At 41.6% G+C, this 17,664-nt stretch overlaps 1 protein-coding gene across 1 annotated transcript; it reads right to left on the bottom strand.

The window, feature by feature from the left end:
* Nucleotides 1-1,395: 1,395 nt before the first annotated feature.
* LOC119028413 (desmoglein-3-like) lies at nt 1,396-17,199 on the bottom strand. Its single transcript, XM_037114348.1, has 15 exons — nt 17,074-17,199; nt 13,727-13,843; nt 12,115-12,270; nt 11,653-11,794; nt 11,057-11,226; nt 10,789-10,923; nt 9,322-9,507; nt 8,479-8,662; nt 8,082-8,358; nt 7,173-7,315; nt 6,759-6,980; nt 5,863-6,102; nt 5,506-5,627; nt 4,507-4,776; nt 1,396-3,673 (listed from the first exon to the last, which is right to left on the bottom strand). The coding sequence occupies exons 1-15, from the start codon at nt 17,119-17,121 to the stop codon at nt 2,720-2,722; spliced, it is 3,366 nt and encodes a 1,121-aa protein (XP_036970243.1). The 5' UTR covers nt 17,122-17,199; the 3' UTR covers nt 1,396-2,719.
* Between the last annotated feature and the right edge of the window lie 465 nt (nt 17,200-17,664).

Here is a 17,664-nt window from a genome sequence, read left to right as displayed (position 1 = left end):
GGAAAAAAGGCAACAACAGAAACGGTAAATGAATGTAGATATTTAAGACCTAACTAAATGTAATTTAGCGTATTTGTGCGTATTTAAGTCTTTTAAAGCCTAAAATTGAGATTATCAAATTTTAGACTTTTCAAGACCTCACGGAAACCCTGTGATAGAAACTAGGGTTGGGCGATGTCTACAGTGAAACAATACGATGAGTGACGCCATACTGTTGTTAACGAGTTTGAGGCAGTGATGTCAGCACGACATGTCCTTAACTTACCGCTGTTCAGCCTCACATGCATAAAACAACGTCGACCAACTAGCCAAAGGAGCCAAGCTAGAAACTGTCTATAAAGTTATTGTGACTGAGAGAAACAGCGGCCATGAAAAATGTTACAGAGTGTCTTGGGCTCGTCTACCTGAGCTGGTTTAATAAGAAAAATGACAAACAGGACATGGAGACATAATGTTAGTGCACTGAACAACAACACACTCTGTTTCTCTCCCCACACATCACAAACAACAACAACTATCATCTTTACTGTCCTCTCTGGTGGGGAGTCGATGTCTCGATGGTTAGAGATTATTAGTCGCTGTCTGCCAACAGCAATGAAAGGTGGCATTGATAAGTTTTGCATGAACTTAAAATGTCTCCTTTTTCTTTCCAGGCTAAATGTTTTGTCCATTTTGTGGCCACAACCTGGAGACTACTGTCAACGGCTACTGCTTCTCCTGTGGCAAAAAAGTGACAAGTACCAGCGCAAGTATTGGCATCAATACAGATGTGGACAACACCCCTAATGCAGGTAACTATTTTGGCGTAGACAAACGTGTTGACAACCCGACAGAGTGACTAACACATCGCAGAGTTCAACATTAGCAGCAGTGAACCAACAGCCCACGAGGCTAATTTATCAAGAGGGTGGTGGTCTGTGGGTTGCGATGGCGCCAAATGACGATTCCTCCTCCTTATATCTACTCTACTATCTAGAGTGAAGATATGAAACAGTAAGTGTCTGCTTTGAAAAATTCAGGCTTTTGGATGAATGTAACTGTGACTATGTGCATCCAGGGATTTTATTGAGTAGCCTCTCTCTCTCTCTGTCAATTTACTTACTAAAACATAACCACACACAATAACATTTGCATTAAAATAGCCTTTCCACAAGAAGTCAGTGATTCCACATCAATAACAAGTACTTTTTATTGCCATTTTGATTGTATTTGGGCTGTATGAGTTCTGTCTGTCAGAACTGTTTTGAAAAAAATAAAGCATCCAATATGAATCACTTAGATGTAAAAGGTACATTGTGAAAGAGTTCATCAATAAAGAGGAGTGCTAGTAGCAAGAGAACCCCTCACCAACAACAGAACAGAATATTTCTATAACATCACAAAAATCAACCAAAATGTATAAAGTGTGCTTTATTGAACAGCGACTATAAACTTTATCTTATGTGTTATTTTCAGTATGTGACCTCCACCAGACTAAACTCTAAACTGACTGTAATAGATAAGAGCCTTAAAAACTGAAATGTTTGTAATGTGGTCAGATGTCTTCTTTACAATGAACACTACTGATCTGTGCTAATCAGTGGCAGCCTTACAGCATTTCTGAGACAGAGATGAGAGCCGGCTGCATGATAAACCACAGAGGTGTTGTACTGCCCTCCAGTGTCAGAAACATCAACACCAGGTGGTTTGAAATCTGAAGACAACCCTCTCTTGTTCTAACTCACTCACTCACTCACCACAACAAGCACTTCTCCAAACTCGGTAACTCATACGTGTGTTACAGGCTTCATGAACTGCCTCTGTGAACGCTGTGCGGTGCACAGTGTGAATTAGTTTGGACGAGCAGTTCTTGAAAAAGCTGCAAGCAGCAACACAAGAGGACGAGCAATGAGCCAAACACACTCATAACAGGCACTGAAGAATATATTTACAAACACGGTAAAAAACTGTTCAAGGTACATTTTTTCTTCTCTTTGGCAGGTGACCTTGGTATAAGTGGGATAAAGCCCTTCAAGATGTCCATAATAAAGTCCTGGTGTGCAGCACAGAGGCCAGAACCGTCCAACCCACAGCAGAGACGCCTCATCAGGCTTTATCCCGTCTGTAGAGGAAACTCTAACCCAGAGTAAATCTTAGCTAACTACATTTCTGCAAAAGCGACGATAAATTAAAACTGAAAGTTTCTTCTGATTTGGTTTAAACACAAGAATCATTTGGTTAGGGTCAGGAAAAAAATTGGCTTGGTTTAAAAAAACATGTTTCGTTCGTCACGATCACAGATAGAAGCGTTCCGACTTCCTGTGAAAAATAACCGGTTTTGGTCGCCACATCAATGCAAGTAAATGTCTCCCAGGTGTCCTGAACCGTAAAAACATCCAGTGGCGTGACTTGAACTGCGGTTTCTCATTTGGCAGCCTTGTAAAAACACTGACTTGTTTTTGTCTGACACAACCTTTCATCTGTTTACAACCTGTTTATTCATTTTGCTTCAAATGATTTTGACTGACTTTTCCACCTCTGTGAGACATAGAAACATTTTTGTTATATTTTACAAAACCCCACTCAGGTTTAAAAAAAAAAATGTGTGAAAGCAGGTTAAACACAATAATACAATCTTTGCAATGGTGAATTTTAGTCTGGACCACAGTGGTAGAAAAGCAGAGACTATATAATCTCTTATCTTAAGTAATCTGGTGGTCTTGTGTTTTTAGAATTAATTCTAATTCATGGAACCTGTCTTCACTAATGCTGTCGACCTAGTTCTTCGCTTCTTTCCTCTCTGTGTTGACACTATCTCCTCATGGACTGTTGTTCCCTCACTGATGTGTCCATCTAACAGCATCCCTGTATTACAGAAGCCTCCTACCTCCACCATCTGACCTGATCCGTCACTTCGTCTGACATCCACTACTTCTCCAGAGCTATCAGATCTCCACTGTAACCCCACTCCCTGGTCCTCCTCAATCACACTGTTGCCTCCTCTGCTCCCAAGAGTTAAAGTCCCAGCAGCGTTTCCCCTGTGCATGATACTCTCAGCGTGTCCAGACTGTCCGTTGAGCAGAACCATACCCTGCAGGTTGTTTACCGGGGCTCCAGCCAGCAGCACGGTGCTCTGAAGCTGCGGTTGGACTACGTAGTGCATCGGCTGCATCACAGGTCTGGTGGTGTAGTAGACTGGCTCCTGCTGCTGTACTAGAAGTATCGGTCCAGGAGAGGGCAGCACAGCTGTGGTAACAGGACAGACGGGAGGCGACTGAGGCGCGCTGACAATGCTGTGGGAAAGCTGCCCGTGCACACTGCTGGAAGCTGCTCCATTAAAACCAGCGACTCGGGTGGATGACTGGCTGATGCTTACATTCTGATTCTGCGCTGAGCTCTGGCTACGGATGGTGGGTGGTTTAGTCTCCAGTGAGGGCCCAGCAACGTGTTCAACTTCATCCACTTCTGGGGTTACAATACCTTGACGGGACACAGGCGGTGGAGATCTCGGTGGAGAGCAGATGTCAGCCAGGGTCTTAAACTTTGGTCCGAGGTCATCGAGGAACTGCAGGTTGTTGTCAAACTCCTGGAGACTGCAGCAGCCCACTGAGCCAGCACAGGAGCCCTGACCCTCAAAGTCATACAGTAACAGCGAATCCCTCCCTGCCTGCATTGTTGCTGCACACCTCGCTTTCTGCACAGAGATCAACATGAACACAAAGAAAATGAGGGGAGTGTCGCTCTTGTCTTTTCCTCTGATAGAGATTCACAAAAGAATCTGCACAATAAAACTGTCATGAACACTGTGCGGTATGCAGTCCTATAAATCGTTCTTGCTAGGTGCCAGGCACATAGCTGAGACTGTGTTCACACCACAGTCATTGAATTTATCAGCGTCTTCTGAGGAACTACTGGCGGCATTGTTTAGATGTGATGACTAGATATCTAGAGTTTCGCGTGGCTGCGGTAACATCAGATGTGTCAAAACCGGAGATTTGACACAAATGAAAGAAACAAAGAAGAGCACTGACGGCTTTTTTCAGACTCACTTCAGAAATGGTTTAAACCTTACCTGGTTGTATTTTCACCAGAATAATTGTTCTTTTGGTTAACTTTCTGTAAAGTTATGGTTACGGACTTCGTCTACATGTCTCTAAACTTACTTACTTTTAGGATAATTTCTTTGCCAAAAAAGACACAAAACAAAGATGAAGACATGATTGCTTGCATTTCAAAAATCTCTACAGAGATCAACATAACATCGTTATGGTGAATTTGTTTGGCCACGATCATCAAGTAGTGAAATCTGATGTTGCCCTAGGCTGAGCACATGATAGTTATCAGTTTTTATTTTGCAACTTGCAACTTGTGTACGCTCTTCTGTTACTTCTGTTTTCTTATTTACAACTCGGGTCTTATTTATCAGTCAGAACACCACTGTTATCAGACCCGGAAACATGACACGTCTGTCTTCTTCTGAGGAGAAAATGAAGGTGAACAGTGAAAAATAACACTTAAGTCTCTCACCTGTGAATAGTACTCATCCAGAAATCCATCAGGCAGGGCCAAGTCCTCCAGGACGTCATACTGTATGAGTTGTCCCTCCATTGAGTACTGATTAAGAGCCCAGCTCTCCCTGGTTTCTGCATGGCCGCCCTGCTGGATCCCGTAGTCATCCGCAAACCCGGATTTGGCAGCACCGGTATTAGCAGTCATGACAGCAGCTACATTGTTGACCTGTGCAGCGTTTATGGTAGCAGGTGTCATCTGGACTGGAGACCTGAGCAGAGGGACGTCCTGAAGGACACAAGAAAAGACACAGCATTACAAACAGACAAACTGTCATCGCTAACAAAAGAACATCTGCATATCAAGACATAAAAGATGATGTGCAAAGAGCAATGTTTTATTTTGTTTCTTTTAAGTTCAGCTTTGTATGTGTGAGATGGCCGTGGCAACAGGTAACAATTTCATTGCTATGAATTATTTACAGTTCTTTTAAATCAAAACCCTTTCACCCCAAAAATGAACATTCAGTCATTATCTAAGTAACCAGATGTTGCTGGAAAGCCCCATCAAACATTTCTGAGGTTTAACAGCAAAACAGCACTGCAGCATTCTCCTAAAGAAACTAAAGTACCTACAAGCCCTGAGATCCCAAACTGGCTTTATTTAGACCCTTTCTAGCATCTAATCTTTATTATAGCTACTAAGCTACAATAAAATCACCCCTGTAGAGATTACAAGGGTGCACAAGCTTTCACTTAACTTGTTTTAATGTTTTGTTCCTCGATGTTTTCCTAATAGTTTTTAATGTATTTTAAATGCAATATTTTACTTTTTCATTTCTATGCCCCTGTTAAGGACTTTGAGTTGCCTTGTGTCTGAATTGTGATATACAGATAAACTTGCCTTGCACGTGCATCAAGGGTGTAAATGACCCAATGCAACCACAACTCATCTTTAGCACTCTACAGCACACCTGAAGACAGTACATGTCGTCTCACTTCACACTGTGTATTTTACCCGGTCCTCTCCTTGGCCCTCCGTGTGATAGTTAATATAGTGATCTGTGCTATCAAAAGGAAGCTCAGAGAAGTCCCCCGGCACATCTCCACACGAGCAGCTCATCAGTAAGACTCCAACAACTGAGAAACACAAAACACAAAATCATGCACTTCACATATAAATGTTACAGAGGACTATGTTCTTACACACGGTCATTTTATACTAAATGCAACAACAATTGTTCTCTACTGCAGAGGTAATATGAAATAATCCTACTCACTGATATTTTAAGTACAGTATCTATATCAGAAATGTGTACCTCAGTCTCAGATTGGAAGAGAATTTAGGCGTCATGCTATCACAAGTCATACTCACTGAGCAGTGTCAGCAGTCCCAAAATCAGTACCCCGACTCCGAGTCCTCCAAATGCAGACGAGGGTGTGCTCCGAGAGGCTGCAGTGGACTTGCAGGTCTCTCCTCCAACACAGGAGCAAGCGCGTATGTCCAGGTTCTGAGGTTCTGGGCAGGAGAGACCTTGCCTGTCCTTGATGATTAAGGTAACCTTGTAGTGACCGGGCCACAGCGGACTCAACGACCTGAGGGAAGCGCTGGTATCTAAGAGCAAGCAGAAAGAGAAGAGGTCTTACTGATCCAGTGTAGAAAGAACTGGAGGTTCTCTTGATTTTCCATGTTTCCCTGTTTTACAGCTGAGAGGGCTGCTGATTCTGAGAGTTAATGCTCCAATTGGCTGTTCTTCACAGTCATAGTTTCAACCCAAAAGGCATGAAATGTTTCAAAAATGTAACATCCACTTCACTAATGGTCAAAGCTATCACTATACAGTATAAACCACCGAGTTCTGAATAGACAGATGTATCACAAAGACTCACACACAGTAACATTTGTAACATTTTCAACTTAAAACAACAAACTTAACAAAATACCCTGTGAAGCACATTGATAAGGTTACTATTGGTCGGTCGAATGCTGCGTGACTGATGTGCTTTTTTGTTAATCAAACCAGGTGGTAACATGGAGAGAAAGTACAAACCAGGTGCAGTAAAAGTTGAACTGCCTCCTGTGTTCTAACATAATTCTTTTCGTTTTTGGCTCGTCCTTCAACAAAACCGCGTCCACAACAATGATGGAACGAAGGATCAATCTCATGTTTCGAATCAAAGTGCAAGCCTGAGTTCAGTGGATTTCAAAAGAAGGTGGAACAGAGACAACTTTTTTTTTTTTTTTTACACAAATAGGTAATGATACCTCACCATTTAAAGGTTCAACTCTCCACTCCCCTTGACTTTCTTTTGTGACAATGCTGAAGGTTAAAGGGGCCGAGTTTGGGTCTCCATCCTTATCCACTGCTGTGACATGAACGACCTCAGTGTCCTCACAGACGTGCTCCAATCTGTTGACCAGCGAGGGGCAGTTATCGTTTGTATCGCCCACCTTCAACGCGATCGTTCCTGTGGTCATCTTATGAGTCGTGTCTGTGGAAATAAGAAAGTACAGCAAGCTTTGTAGCATCTGAGCGTTTCACCGTAGATTTTTGAATTGTTGAGTGCATACAGCCGCATGATGGGAGCTGATTTGCAGTGTGAGTAGCTGCAGTAGCAAAACATTCAGAAGACTAGAAGCCATGCAGTTCAAGTCTACACCTACTGTCCATAATATGAGCTTACCTTGAGTCAAACTTATTATTTTAGCGTAGTAGGTTCCATTCACCACGAACGGGGACTCTCTGTCCGGGACCTTTTGAAGTCTTATTTCTGCTGTTTCTGGGTCGATCAGCAGCCAGTTGTCAGGATCATAGCCTTTAGCATATCTATGGGAACAGCATGTAGGAAAATGTACTTTTTAATACCCCAGTAAAAGCAGTCATACTGGTTATTGCTATGATCATTTCCTTGAGATTAATTTCTTAATAAATTGACTGTCTGTCTGTCGATCGGCCCTCCACTTTGCTCCAGGCTGGAATATTTCAACAACCATCAAATGGTCTAGCAACAAATTTTTGTTCCCCACAGCTCGTGTTGCTGCAGATGACCAGAAAGAAAGACGTTTTTTAAAGTCAGGGTGTTTGGTTCCCAGTGATTTTGTTGCCTCTACTAAATCGCTCTAGTTTCTCTGCTGTTTTTACTTTCAGATGTCTGCTTTGTTTTCATTATGTTTAAAGAGGTGTGTTAAGTTACTGCCGGTGGAAACGAAACATTTTCAGATTTTGCGGCTTCATAATAAATGCTTTATGATAACTAAATGAACGGACTTGAAAAATGTTCATCACCAAATTTTAGTGGTTGTTTTTCAATAATACTGCAGGGAGGAAGAGTTTTTTGCAGCCTGTTTGTGCTGGCTGGGCTGACGTGCTGAGTCAAACCGAGTGAAGCTGAACAAGCACTTGTGTATGTAAAACGCCTTATCAGCTCCAGTGTTGTCCTGAATCAGCAGGTCAGTGTAGTTTTTAACAAACATTCCTCAAACAGGAGATAAAGTTAATTTGTTGGGGACTGTTTTTGACAGAATGTTACAGTACCATTATATCCACTGAATTAATGTGTGAAAGCATTTATGCAATTGACATTTCACCTCACCGAACATTTTCTGCAGGCTTTCCAGTGTCAGTGTCAGTGGCTCTGAAGACACCGATAACCTTGTTTAATGGATTTTCCTTTGGATCCTCTGAAACAGCGACAGGCTTCGTTGCAGGTTTGAAGGCGACTCCCTCGGGCTCGTTCAGCACTGCAATGTTCACCGCGTAAACTTTGCCTCTGGTTGGCTTCCCAGGTCCGGCCCATGCACCGCCTCCACCTGCACCTGTAGCACCACCGCCTCCACCTGCACCTGTAGCGCCACCGCCTCCTCCTGCACCTGTAGGGCCACCGCCTCCTCCTGCACCTGTAGCACCACCGCCTCCTCCTGCACCTGTAGGGCCACCGCCTCCACCTGCACCTGTAGGGCCACCGCCTCCTCCTGCACCTGTAGGGCCACCGCCTCCACCTCCCCCTGCTCCTCCACCTCCACCTGCTCCACCACCTCCACCTCCTGCTCCACCACCTCCTCCTCCTCCACCACCACCTCCTCCTCCTCCACCTCCTCCATCCCCCACAAATGGAGCAGCATTGGAGACTACCACTCCCAGCTTGATATCAGGATTTTCCTCAAAATCAACAGGCTGGAAGGAAAAAACAGAAATGTGTCTCATTAGTTTACCGTCACAGCTCACTGTTACACATGTCCTTCTGAAAACTGACATCTTATTTAGCAATTAGGCACAAACAGACAAATAAATATTAATATATTCCAGTTGCAATTTGTAAGGGAGTCTGGGGAAATTGCGATTACAAGGTCTATGCTTAGTTGAAACAGAATGCTGACAAACATCTGCTGTTGTCAGCGGCAGATTAAGGTTTAGGTTCAGCCCCACATTATAGAGAAAGCGCATGGCAATCAGACGGTGTGTAATCCATTCTGTCTGTTTTTGTGACTTCTCCTTGTTTTGTGGAGGATGTTAGTTGCGTAGGCATTCCGCTAATGTGGCCCAGGACACACCGATGAGGTTCACGTGTGTTCTTGGCTTCTGAAAGCGTTCGTGTCCGTGCTTTGAGCTGTAAGTTCGTCTTCAGATCTCTTTTTTTTTTAAATATATATTTGACATGAGAGATGCAGGAATTCTCTAACATGACATAACTCTCCAAAACATTTGGTTGATTGATGCATAATAATTCTGTTTATAGTGACCTTAGTTTTAAACAATAGATGGTGTTCTAGTGTTCTGAAGGGGTTCATCTTCCCCATCCTGTACACACAGTCTAGCAGTATTGACAGCCTTACCTTTTCAAGCATCAGAATACCTTCGTTGGTTTTAGGATCTGTCTTTATGCTGAAGATCCCGTCTTCATTTCCAGACACGATATCAAAAACAGCATCCCAGTTTTTGGTTTTCTTTTCATCGTCATCCTGCACTTTGAACCTCATCACTTCCACTTTTTCTTCGTTCTCCACAATGCTGGCTGAATACTTCAGGGACAAAGCAGAGGTAAGAAATAAGAAATTTTAACCATTATTACTTTGAATAGCTTTATAGCTCAACATTTGTGGAAATTTAGCACAAAGACTGGAAACAGGAGCAACTAGCAAGTATGTCCCTGCAACTTGCCTAAAGCTGTCTGTTACCATGTAACAGAACCTAACCCACAGAAAGTTACCGGTCAACCAACTACACAAACGAGATACAAGGACCTATTTTAATCCAGGGGTGTCACCATATTGTGATATTCATGATAAACATAATATTAAAAAGGTACAGTTTGTAATATTTCGAGTATTCAGCAGCCATTTTCTTCAGTGGTCATGCTTACGGTGGGAAGTTTGAATGCTGGGATGACGTTATGCTGTTGTATTGTAGGTTGCCGGTCGTACAAATGTAGAGAATCTCTACGTTTGGGGAAAAATTGCTGTCATCTCATCATTTAACGGTTGAGTAGAAATTGAGAGGTAATTGCATAGAGAAAAGGGAAAATTGAGCCATAACTACATAAAACTACATGTTTGACGAAGCCATTAGCTAACATTCAGTCACTTTCTAGCTATCATTACTAATTGATTACATCCCATGTTTCACATTCAATGTGTCCAGAACATGGGGTTACATCAGTTAACTTATGCCTTTCCTATCATATCGTGTAACGCTATCAAACTGTGACGTTAGCTAGGAAGTGGCTAAATGCTAAGATTAGCTGTTGTCTAACAGAGGCACATGGGTCGTCAAATATAATACCTTAAAACAATGGCCTAATGTCCCTCTGGGTTTTTACTTTCTGTTGTTTTGTCAGTCACTGATCAATCTGGAAACGGTGCATTTTCACTAAGTTCATAAGCTTTGCATCCTGAGCGTGATGTCAGAGGAAAATGGCTGCTGTGTGTATTTACAGTAACAGTTACAGACTCTCTGAACACTCTTATTTTGAGGGTCATTCATTTGCCAAAAAAAGACCCAAAACACACAGCAAATAAAAAAAAGGACAGATTTGATTGCTGGGACATATTTTCAAATATCCTGATGACATTGTGAATTTGTTTAGTTACAATAATCTTGTAGTGAAAATCTGATATTGTGACAGTTCTAGTTAAAAGTTGCCTTTTATAAAGGTGTAATTTGCTCAACAAGCAACTTATTATTCTGAAAAGCAACTAATGAAAAGTAGTAGTGTGGCTGTAGCTAGGGAGGGAGCATTTACAGACTATTTCTTTTACACTATGTCATATCAGAACATCTGGAAATAAGGTCAAAGTTGATACCGCATCTTTATCCAGGGTGGGTCTGTTATCATTGATGTCCTCCACTTTGACAAGAACAGTCCCGGTGCCTGTGAGTCCTTTAGGATCTCCATCCAAATCAGTGCCTTTAATTGTTAACAAGTAGGAGCTTTGTTTCTGTGGACAACAGAGGGAACAACACAGGTTTATCTTTCAGTGAGCGATGAGTTCAACAATCCTGTTTTAACATTTACAAACTTATTATAGTTGCTGTAAGGCATTTGAAATGTGGATACGTTATCTGCCTGACCTCTCTGTCTAGGGTGTTTTCATTGACGTAGATGCGTCCGGTGTGCCTGTCTATGTTGAACAGCCGTGTGCCATCAGAGGGCTCCTGCTTTATGATGCTGTAGGAGATTTTTGTATGGGTAGTGTTGGGCTTGTCAGCATCGGTAGCTGTAACCACAGTAACCACAGTCCCTGGGAAACACAAAGGGAAGAAAGCATTCAGAAGCTTTTCCATTAACAGATAAAACTGCTGTAATGATCTGCTCTCTTGCAACTAGGACCGTCCCTGAATCAGGACTTTAAGGGTTGGCTCAAAGTAAATTAATGAATAAGAAAAAAATTGCCCCCTCGCAACGCCAGGGCTGGAATGAAGTGGTAAGGTCGGGGTTGGGTTTGGGGTCTCCAGAACAGACCTCATCTACTTTTGCTATGGAGCAGATGCAGGGATTTTCTCTCTTTTCTTTTAACCTGCTTGGACACTGCATTGACTTTTCCACACTTAGTTTTAGAAATCAGGTATTTCAGTATCTATGAGTGAGAACAACTTGATACAGATCCAACTAAAAATCCAGATCATTTGAATATTTTGTGTGTTGGTGGCAGATTACATGTTTTTACCTGCTGGACTGGACTCGTACACTGTAGCTGGACGTATGCGGCCGAAAACAGGTGGGTTATCATTGTCATCCACCACTTCAAAATTCAGCGCTATGGCGGTTTCAGCGATGGATCCATCACTAAATTTTGCTTCTCCGGTCAGCTGTTGAACAGAAATAAAAACACACACATCTTCAAGTGGTGATTCAGTTCAATTCTACGGCTTCATGTCGGGGCAGAGTGCTGTTAAATAAAGTATTCAGATTTATACTTCAGTAAAAAGCAGGTCAAGGTAAATGTATCTCGGTGTTGTATAGTTAATCAAAAATCCACTACAACAACTCTGATGCAGCTCCACACGAGATACGGAACAGCAGAGCAGCAATAATAACACCACTTGAATTCAAAAGAAATGTTGGATTCTAGTTGATAATTGATTAGTAAGAAGCTGTGTAATAGCTGCGTGTTTAGTTATGTTCTCACTGTGTAATTAGCTGTCTCTTCTCGGTCCAGTTTTCCCCTGACGTACACAAGTCCATTGGTCTCCCCCACAATGAACCTGTTCACAGGTGGCAAACTGGCCCCAACGCCCATCAGACGGTAGTGCAGGATCTTCCCCTGAGCCTTGTCGGACCTGATCTGAGAATGATAACAACAACAACAACCGTAACAGCAAGGAAGCCATTTCCCCCCCCAAACATTACAATTTATTATAAAATTAATTGTCTGTCTGTCGACAACTGAATATTAAGATAAACCATTTAAATAAAAATGAAACCAATTTTATTTGTTGAGTCAAAAACAGGGTCTGTCATTGTACAAGATGCTAAGCAGGCGCAGAGATTTAAAACAGACCTCAAGAGTTTTTTTTTACCATGACGTGGAACTAACTTGTTCAAAGCCGCTGTGTGCTGGTCTCATTCATTACTGCTTTTTTTTCTAGCTGCTGGAAAAAAAATAGTTCATCTCTGGGTGACGGCATAGAAAGTGTTCACAGACATGGCCGACATCTTGTTTGTCTCGCAAAGGTACTCATTCAGTCAGTACTGAATATAAGGATCTTCTCCAACTCTCCATGCTGGTGAAGTAAAATAAACGTTATGAAAAAGCCACGTAGTGACTGTCAGGTTCCTCTAAAACAGCCGTGCACTGTGCAGTTGCTAGGGGTCTAATGTTAGAGAGCAGCTCATCAAAAGGGTGGGATTGGAACAGATCCAACTCAAGGCTGTGATGGCAGGAACAGACATACACTTAAATTTGCATACTGGAGATCCAGTAGTCAAGATTGAACATGACTACATTGAAGCGTGACAAATTTCATTGCTCTTGGCAGCCGCTTTAGACAGTGGCTGAAGGGTTTCTAACTTTTCTATGTCTCAGGGTTCTGTATTTATTAGTTTGCCATAAATGGAATTGCAAGAAGAGGTTGATAATTCACTGTACATTTATAACGTATACCCTCCTTCACAGGGGCTATAAAGTCTATAAATCTATAAAGCCTGCTGAATAAGAACAGAGCAAGTAAGAGCAGGCAAAGTGCAGGTCAACTCCCCTCCCTCTATAAGCTACGTACACCACAAAACCAATCCCAGCTGCCTGAAGAGAACCCAGAAGAACAGTGAATGCCAATTCTGACAGTGCTGTGGATCTTGTGAAAGTTTTTGAAAACAAGAATCACAAAGAGAAGCTCCTGTAGCTCTGGGGTCAAAAAGACAACTGATATGAAGAGCAACATCCCCGTTCGGATATTTGCTTAACACCTTTCTTGCATCCCCTTGTTTCCTTGCGTCTCTTCTGCCACTACTAAAGACAGAATGCCCACATAATCATTTAAATCCTGACTAGACGTTAGTCCATTGAAAAGCTGCCGCAGGACAGAGAGTTTCCCCAATAAAAAAAATAATCAATGACTCCCAGTTTATTATCATTTTGATGGCATACGACTTCCATTTAAGGTCTGGGATGACTTGATTGCTCCATCCTTTAAGTTATAGCCTAGTAGTCTAATAGTCATAGAGAAATCTAAGCGAAACTGTTGTTGTTGAAAGACACATAATGAAAACAAAGAGATGATATATTACGGGGAATTTCTTACCTTGGAAACATGGGGTGTTCCAGTATAGTCAAAGTTCTCTTTAAGCTTTATTGGTGGGATGACCCAGTCCCTCTTGTGGCGTCTGAGCTGTGGGACTCCGGCTGCACTGCCTCCAAACTGCAGAGAGAAGACGGCAATTATCTCAAATTGCAAGTCTGAATCTTCTTCACCTGTTCACACAGGCTGCAGTGTTCATTCGTCAGCATGAAAGTACTGCAGTCTGTCTGCATTTCGGTTGGGTTTTTTCACAAATTGAACTAATACAGCTGACACTGTGTAACGTGCAACCTGCAGGCTGTTTTGTTCGCCTGTGTATGTATGAAATTGTTTTACATTTTGGAAGTACTTGAACATGAACAAAACCTGGCTAGTAAAAAATGAATCAACCAAAATGAAAGTGAGTAAGTTGCAAACTTTAAACCGACCCAGTACATGAGTGAACACTGTTGGTAAAAATCAGTGATATAACCCAATACTGGGGATTTCAATAAATAATTATACTTATCAAGTACTGCATGATGACCCATTTAAACTGGCATGTTAAAGACGATCTTCATGATGTGCATATATTTGACACTAAACTCAAAGTATGTGCTTTCGAATCCCCACAAACAGTGTCTTCCCACACTATTTGTAATAGTAAGCTCAGTGCCTAAAAATGTTGTAGACAGATTCTGCAACTTGAAAAAAATAGCATTTTTGCTTTATTAGATGGGAGAGACAGGATTGTGGGTAAAAAGCCCAAAGAAACATCAACACGTTATAAACAAGCTCCAAGACATGGAAACCCTTGGTGAAACATCTTCCAAGTAGTCTAACAGCAACTTCAATAAGCCATGTTCAAGTATATGGTTACATAATTCAATATATTTTTAAATCAATCTCCATCTTGTCATTGCTTGAGAGGCACACCTTCTTTTCTTTATAGGATGAGTACCAGGTATGTGTGAATGCGTCTATGCATAGTTTTTACATCAGCCCTCAGGTGTTTTCAATGAGTGATTATACATTAGCTTTGTAGTTAGAGTCATGCTATACCACAAACAACTTCCCAAGAACACTCAACTAACAAAAGTTACCCAGCAAGTTTCCTTCAAAAGGACTCGCGCCTAGCTCTCTGGAAAGCTGTGGGTCTGGCATCGGGGAATTTGAGCTGGAACAACTTGGTGGTTGTAAAACAATCATCGTCTTCATATTAAATGTTAAACATCAGGTGCACACTGTCCCTGAACCTTGACTGGGCGTGAGTGATCAGAACACAGTTCGCCCGAGGTTGTGGTGAACACAACAGTCTCTGATTACTTGTTGATTAGCCAGCCCGAGCACTAATGTTTTAATAAAAATATTCTGTGATGGACTTTGAAAAAGGATCCAGAAATTGAAAAGGATCCAGGAAGCACCCAGTTTTAGAAGAGTTCCCCTTTGACTACTTTTTAAAACGACTTCATGAGTGTGATAACAGGCCTCAAGTCATCAGGGCTTTGGGTGGGAACCCTTAGTGACCTACGCTATGACACACTACGTGGCACCCTGAGATGACTAAGTGACAGTTGGTCATATAATATATGATTAAAAGTAGGGCCTAGTTGCTTGGTACATATAATAAGCAGATGGCTACCAATATGACCTGGGCATGGCCATTTTACTGGGTCTACAACCTTTAAAACACTTGATCACACCATGCTCATCAAAAGGTGGGATAGGAAAGTTATGATTCTCAGAAAAAAACATTTTCTAATACATGAAGATTGAAGATGATTGATGCAATAAAAACGCACATACTTGGAAAACTTGCATGTGGATGTTTATAGAGAAAGATTACCACATGACGTTAACAGTTCATTTATAAAGCTCTCACATGTACAGACGCTGAAGTGGACTGGAGCATGGTGAGCGTGTGTTAGTAAGTGTAAATTTAATCCTAAAAGTACAGTTTACCATGAGCCTGTACAACAAAGCTATTGTAAATTCTTAATTGAATCAAAAATGACATACTTTAAGCCTTTTAAAATCTTCAAATGTGTGATCAGGAGGGCTACTGTAAAAAGGAGATGTTAATGCATATACCCAGAACCAAAGACAAAGACGGAAGTTGTATTTGGGCAAAAGTGTTTTGATCGATTTTCAAACACATCTTCATTCCAAGAAACATTAAAATAATAGAACCAAAGAGAAGAAAAGAAAAGAGAGATGGTTATAATTCTGGTATTTCATGTATCATGGTGCCCATGTTTTAGTAAACCTGTTTGTTTTCAGCCGCAGTCTAGTAGCTGTCTCTTTGCTGCACTATGCTCGGTGCCTCTGGCTTCGGGGGGTATAAAACCAGAATGAATAGCGCAGGATTCCAAAGAAAGCATGACTGACTTTTAGGTAAATAAAAACTAGTAGGAAACGCCATACCAACCATCTCATATTTCAAGTTCAACAATAAACCTGTTTCCTCATTCAGTTACTGTGAGAGAGACTGAATGGAAGTCAGTCACCTGCAGGTGAACGTGGTGAACGTGTCGGGATAAAAGTACATCCTCATTTTTGAAATTCCAAACATGGCAGTAAGACATAATTTTAGCTGTTTGGAGTTGTTATTCTATGTGTTTATGTTTTATGTGAGGGATTTGTTGACAGGTGCTTGTAAACAGAAAAAAGACGGGTTACTCTAGGTGAGACAGAGGGGGTGGAGGGAACAAAATGTACAGCGCCTATGCTATGATGATTTCAGTGTGAATGGAAACATAACACGTAGAGACATTTGATGTGACCTTTAAGACTGAAAAGATGTAAAGTTATACATCTTTAAAAATGATCCCCTCAGGTTAACTCAGTGTTCCCAGGATCAAAATCAGGCCAGGTGAAGCAGCTTTTTACTTGTTTAGAGTTAGAATGTCACCACTTATTGTGGCTTTTCAATGAATTAGATTCATATAATGTAATTTAAAAACATTTTCTGAACGTCTTATCTGTAAGATAAGACGTTCAGAGATACCCCAACAAGCTTTTTGACTTGTTTTCCATTTATACACCTTTTTCAATCTATCTTTTCTTTTACATTTATGGCATTTAGCAGACACTTTTGTCCAAAGCGACTTACAGTAACTCTTACATTCATACAGTGATGGCGGTGGCTGCCATGCAAGGTGCCAACCAGCACATCAGGTGCACTTTGGGGGATTCAGTGCCTTGCCAAGAACACTTCGACATGCAGACCACCAGGGGAATCAAACAACTGACCTTCCGATAACAAGACGCTGGCTCTACGCCTGAGTCAAAGCCGCCCTCTATCGTTTCATTTCCATGATCCCTCTTCTAATATGAGCAGACATACAAACACAAACAAAGTATGAACTCACCATAACAGACAGGTAAAGCAGTAAATTGATGGCTGTCACGTGGTCCATGTCTCAGGTAGAAGCTGACCATTGGATACAGAGTTCCTCCTGTAGTAATGTTAGCGGCTCCCGATGCCAACTGACCCTCAGAACATTGGATGTTAGCCCCACATCATCCTCTCCTCCGTCTCTTAAGCTCCTCTGTTTGTTCACTGCTCCTCCCACTTTTAAAACTCCTCCTGCCACACTTACAACACTCCCATCACTGAGCACACTGGGGAAAGTCTAAATCCACTTCACATTTTACACTGCATGTATAAGTACGTAGGATCAACGGATCAAACTGTAACCAGAGCGTCGACATATCACAACTGAACTGTATACTGTATACCTCACAGTTCGCAAAGAGATGCCTATTTACACTTCCAGAAGTAATTTTCAATTTGGTGTGTCGTAAATACACAGCATTGTTGATAATGTAATGTCAATATTACATTAAACAACATATAGTATCGATATTGTGTTAAAAAATACACATTTGATAATACTGTATAAATAATCCAAAGCCTCTAAATAATTCCTGTTTCTTTCCGTTCTCACTTTTTCATAGGT

This window comes from Acanthopagrus latus, chromosome 11, assembly GCF_904848185.1.
Source record: "Acanthopagrus latus isolate v.2019 chromosome 11, fAcaLat1.1, whole genome shotgun sequence".
NCBI classification, from domain to species: Eukaryota; Metazoa; Chordata; class Actinopteri; order Spariformes; family Sparidae; genus Acanthopagrus; species Acanthopagrus latus.
Note: the sequence above shows the minus strand (reverse complement) of the source record. Positions and strands in the feature narration are given on the sequence as shown.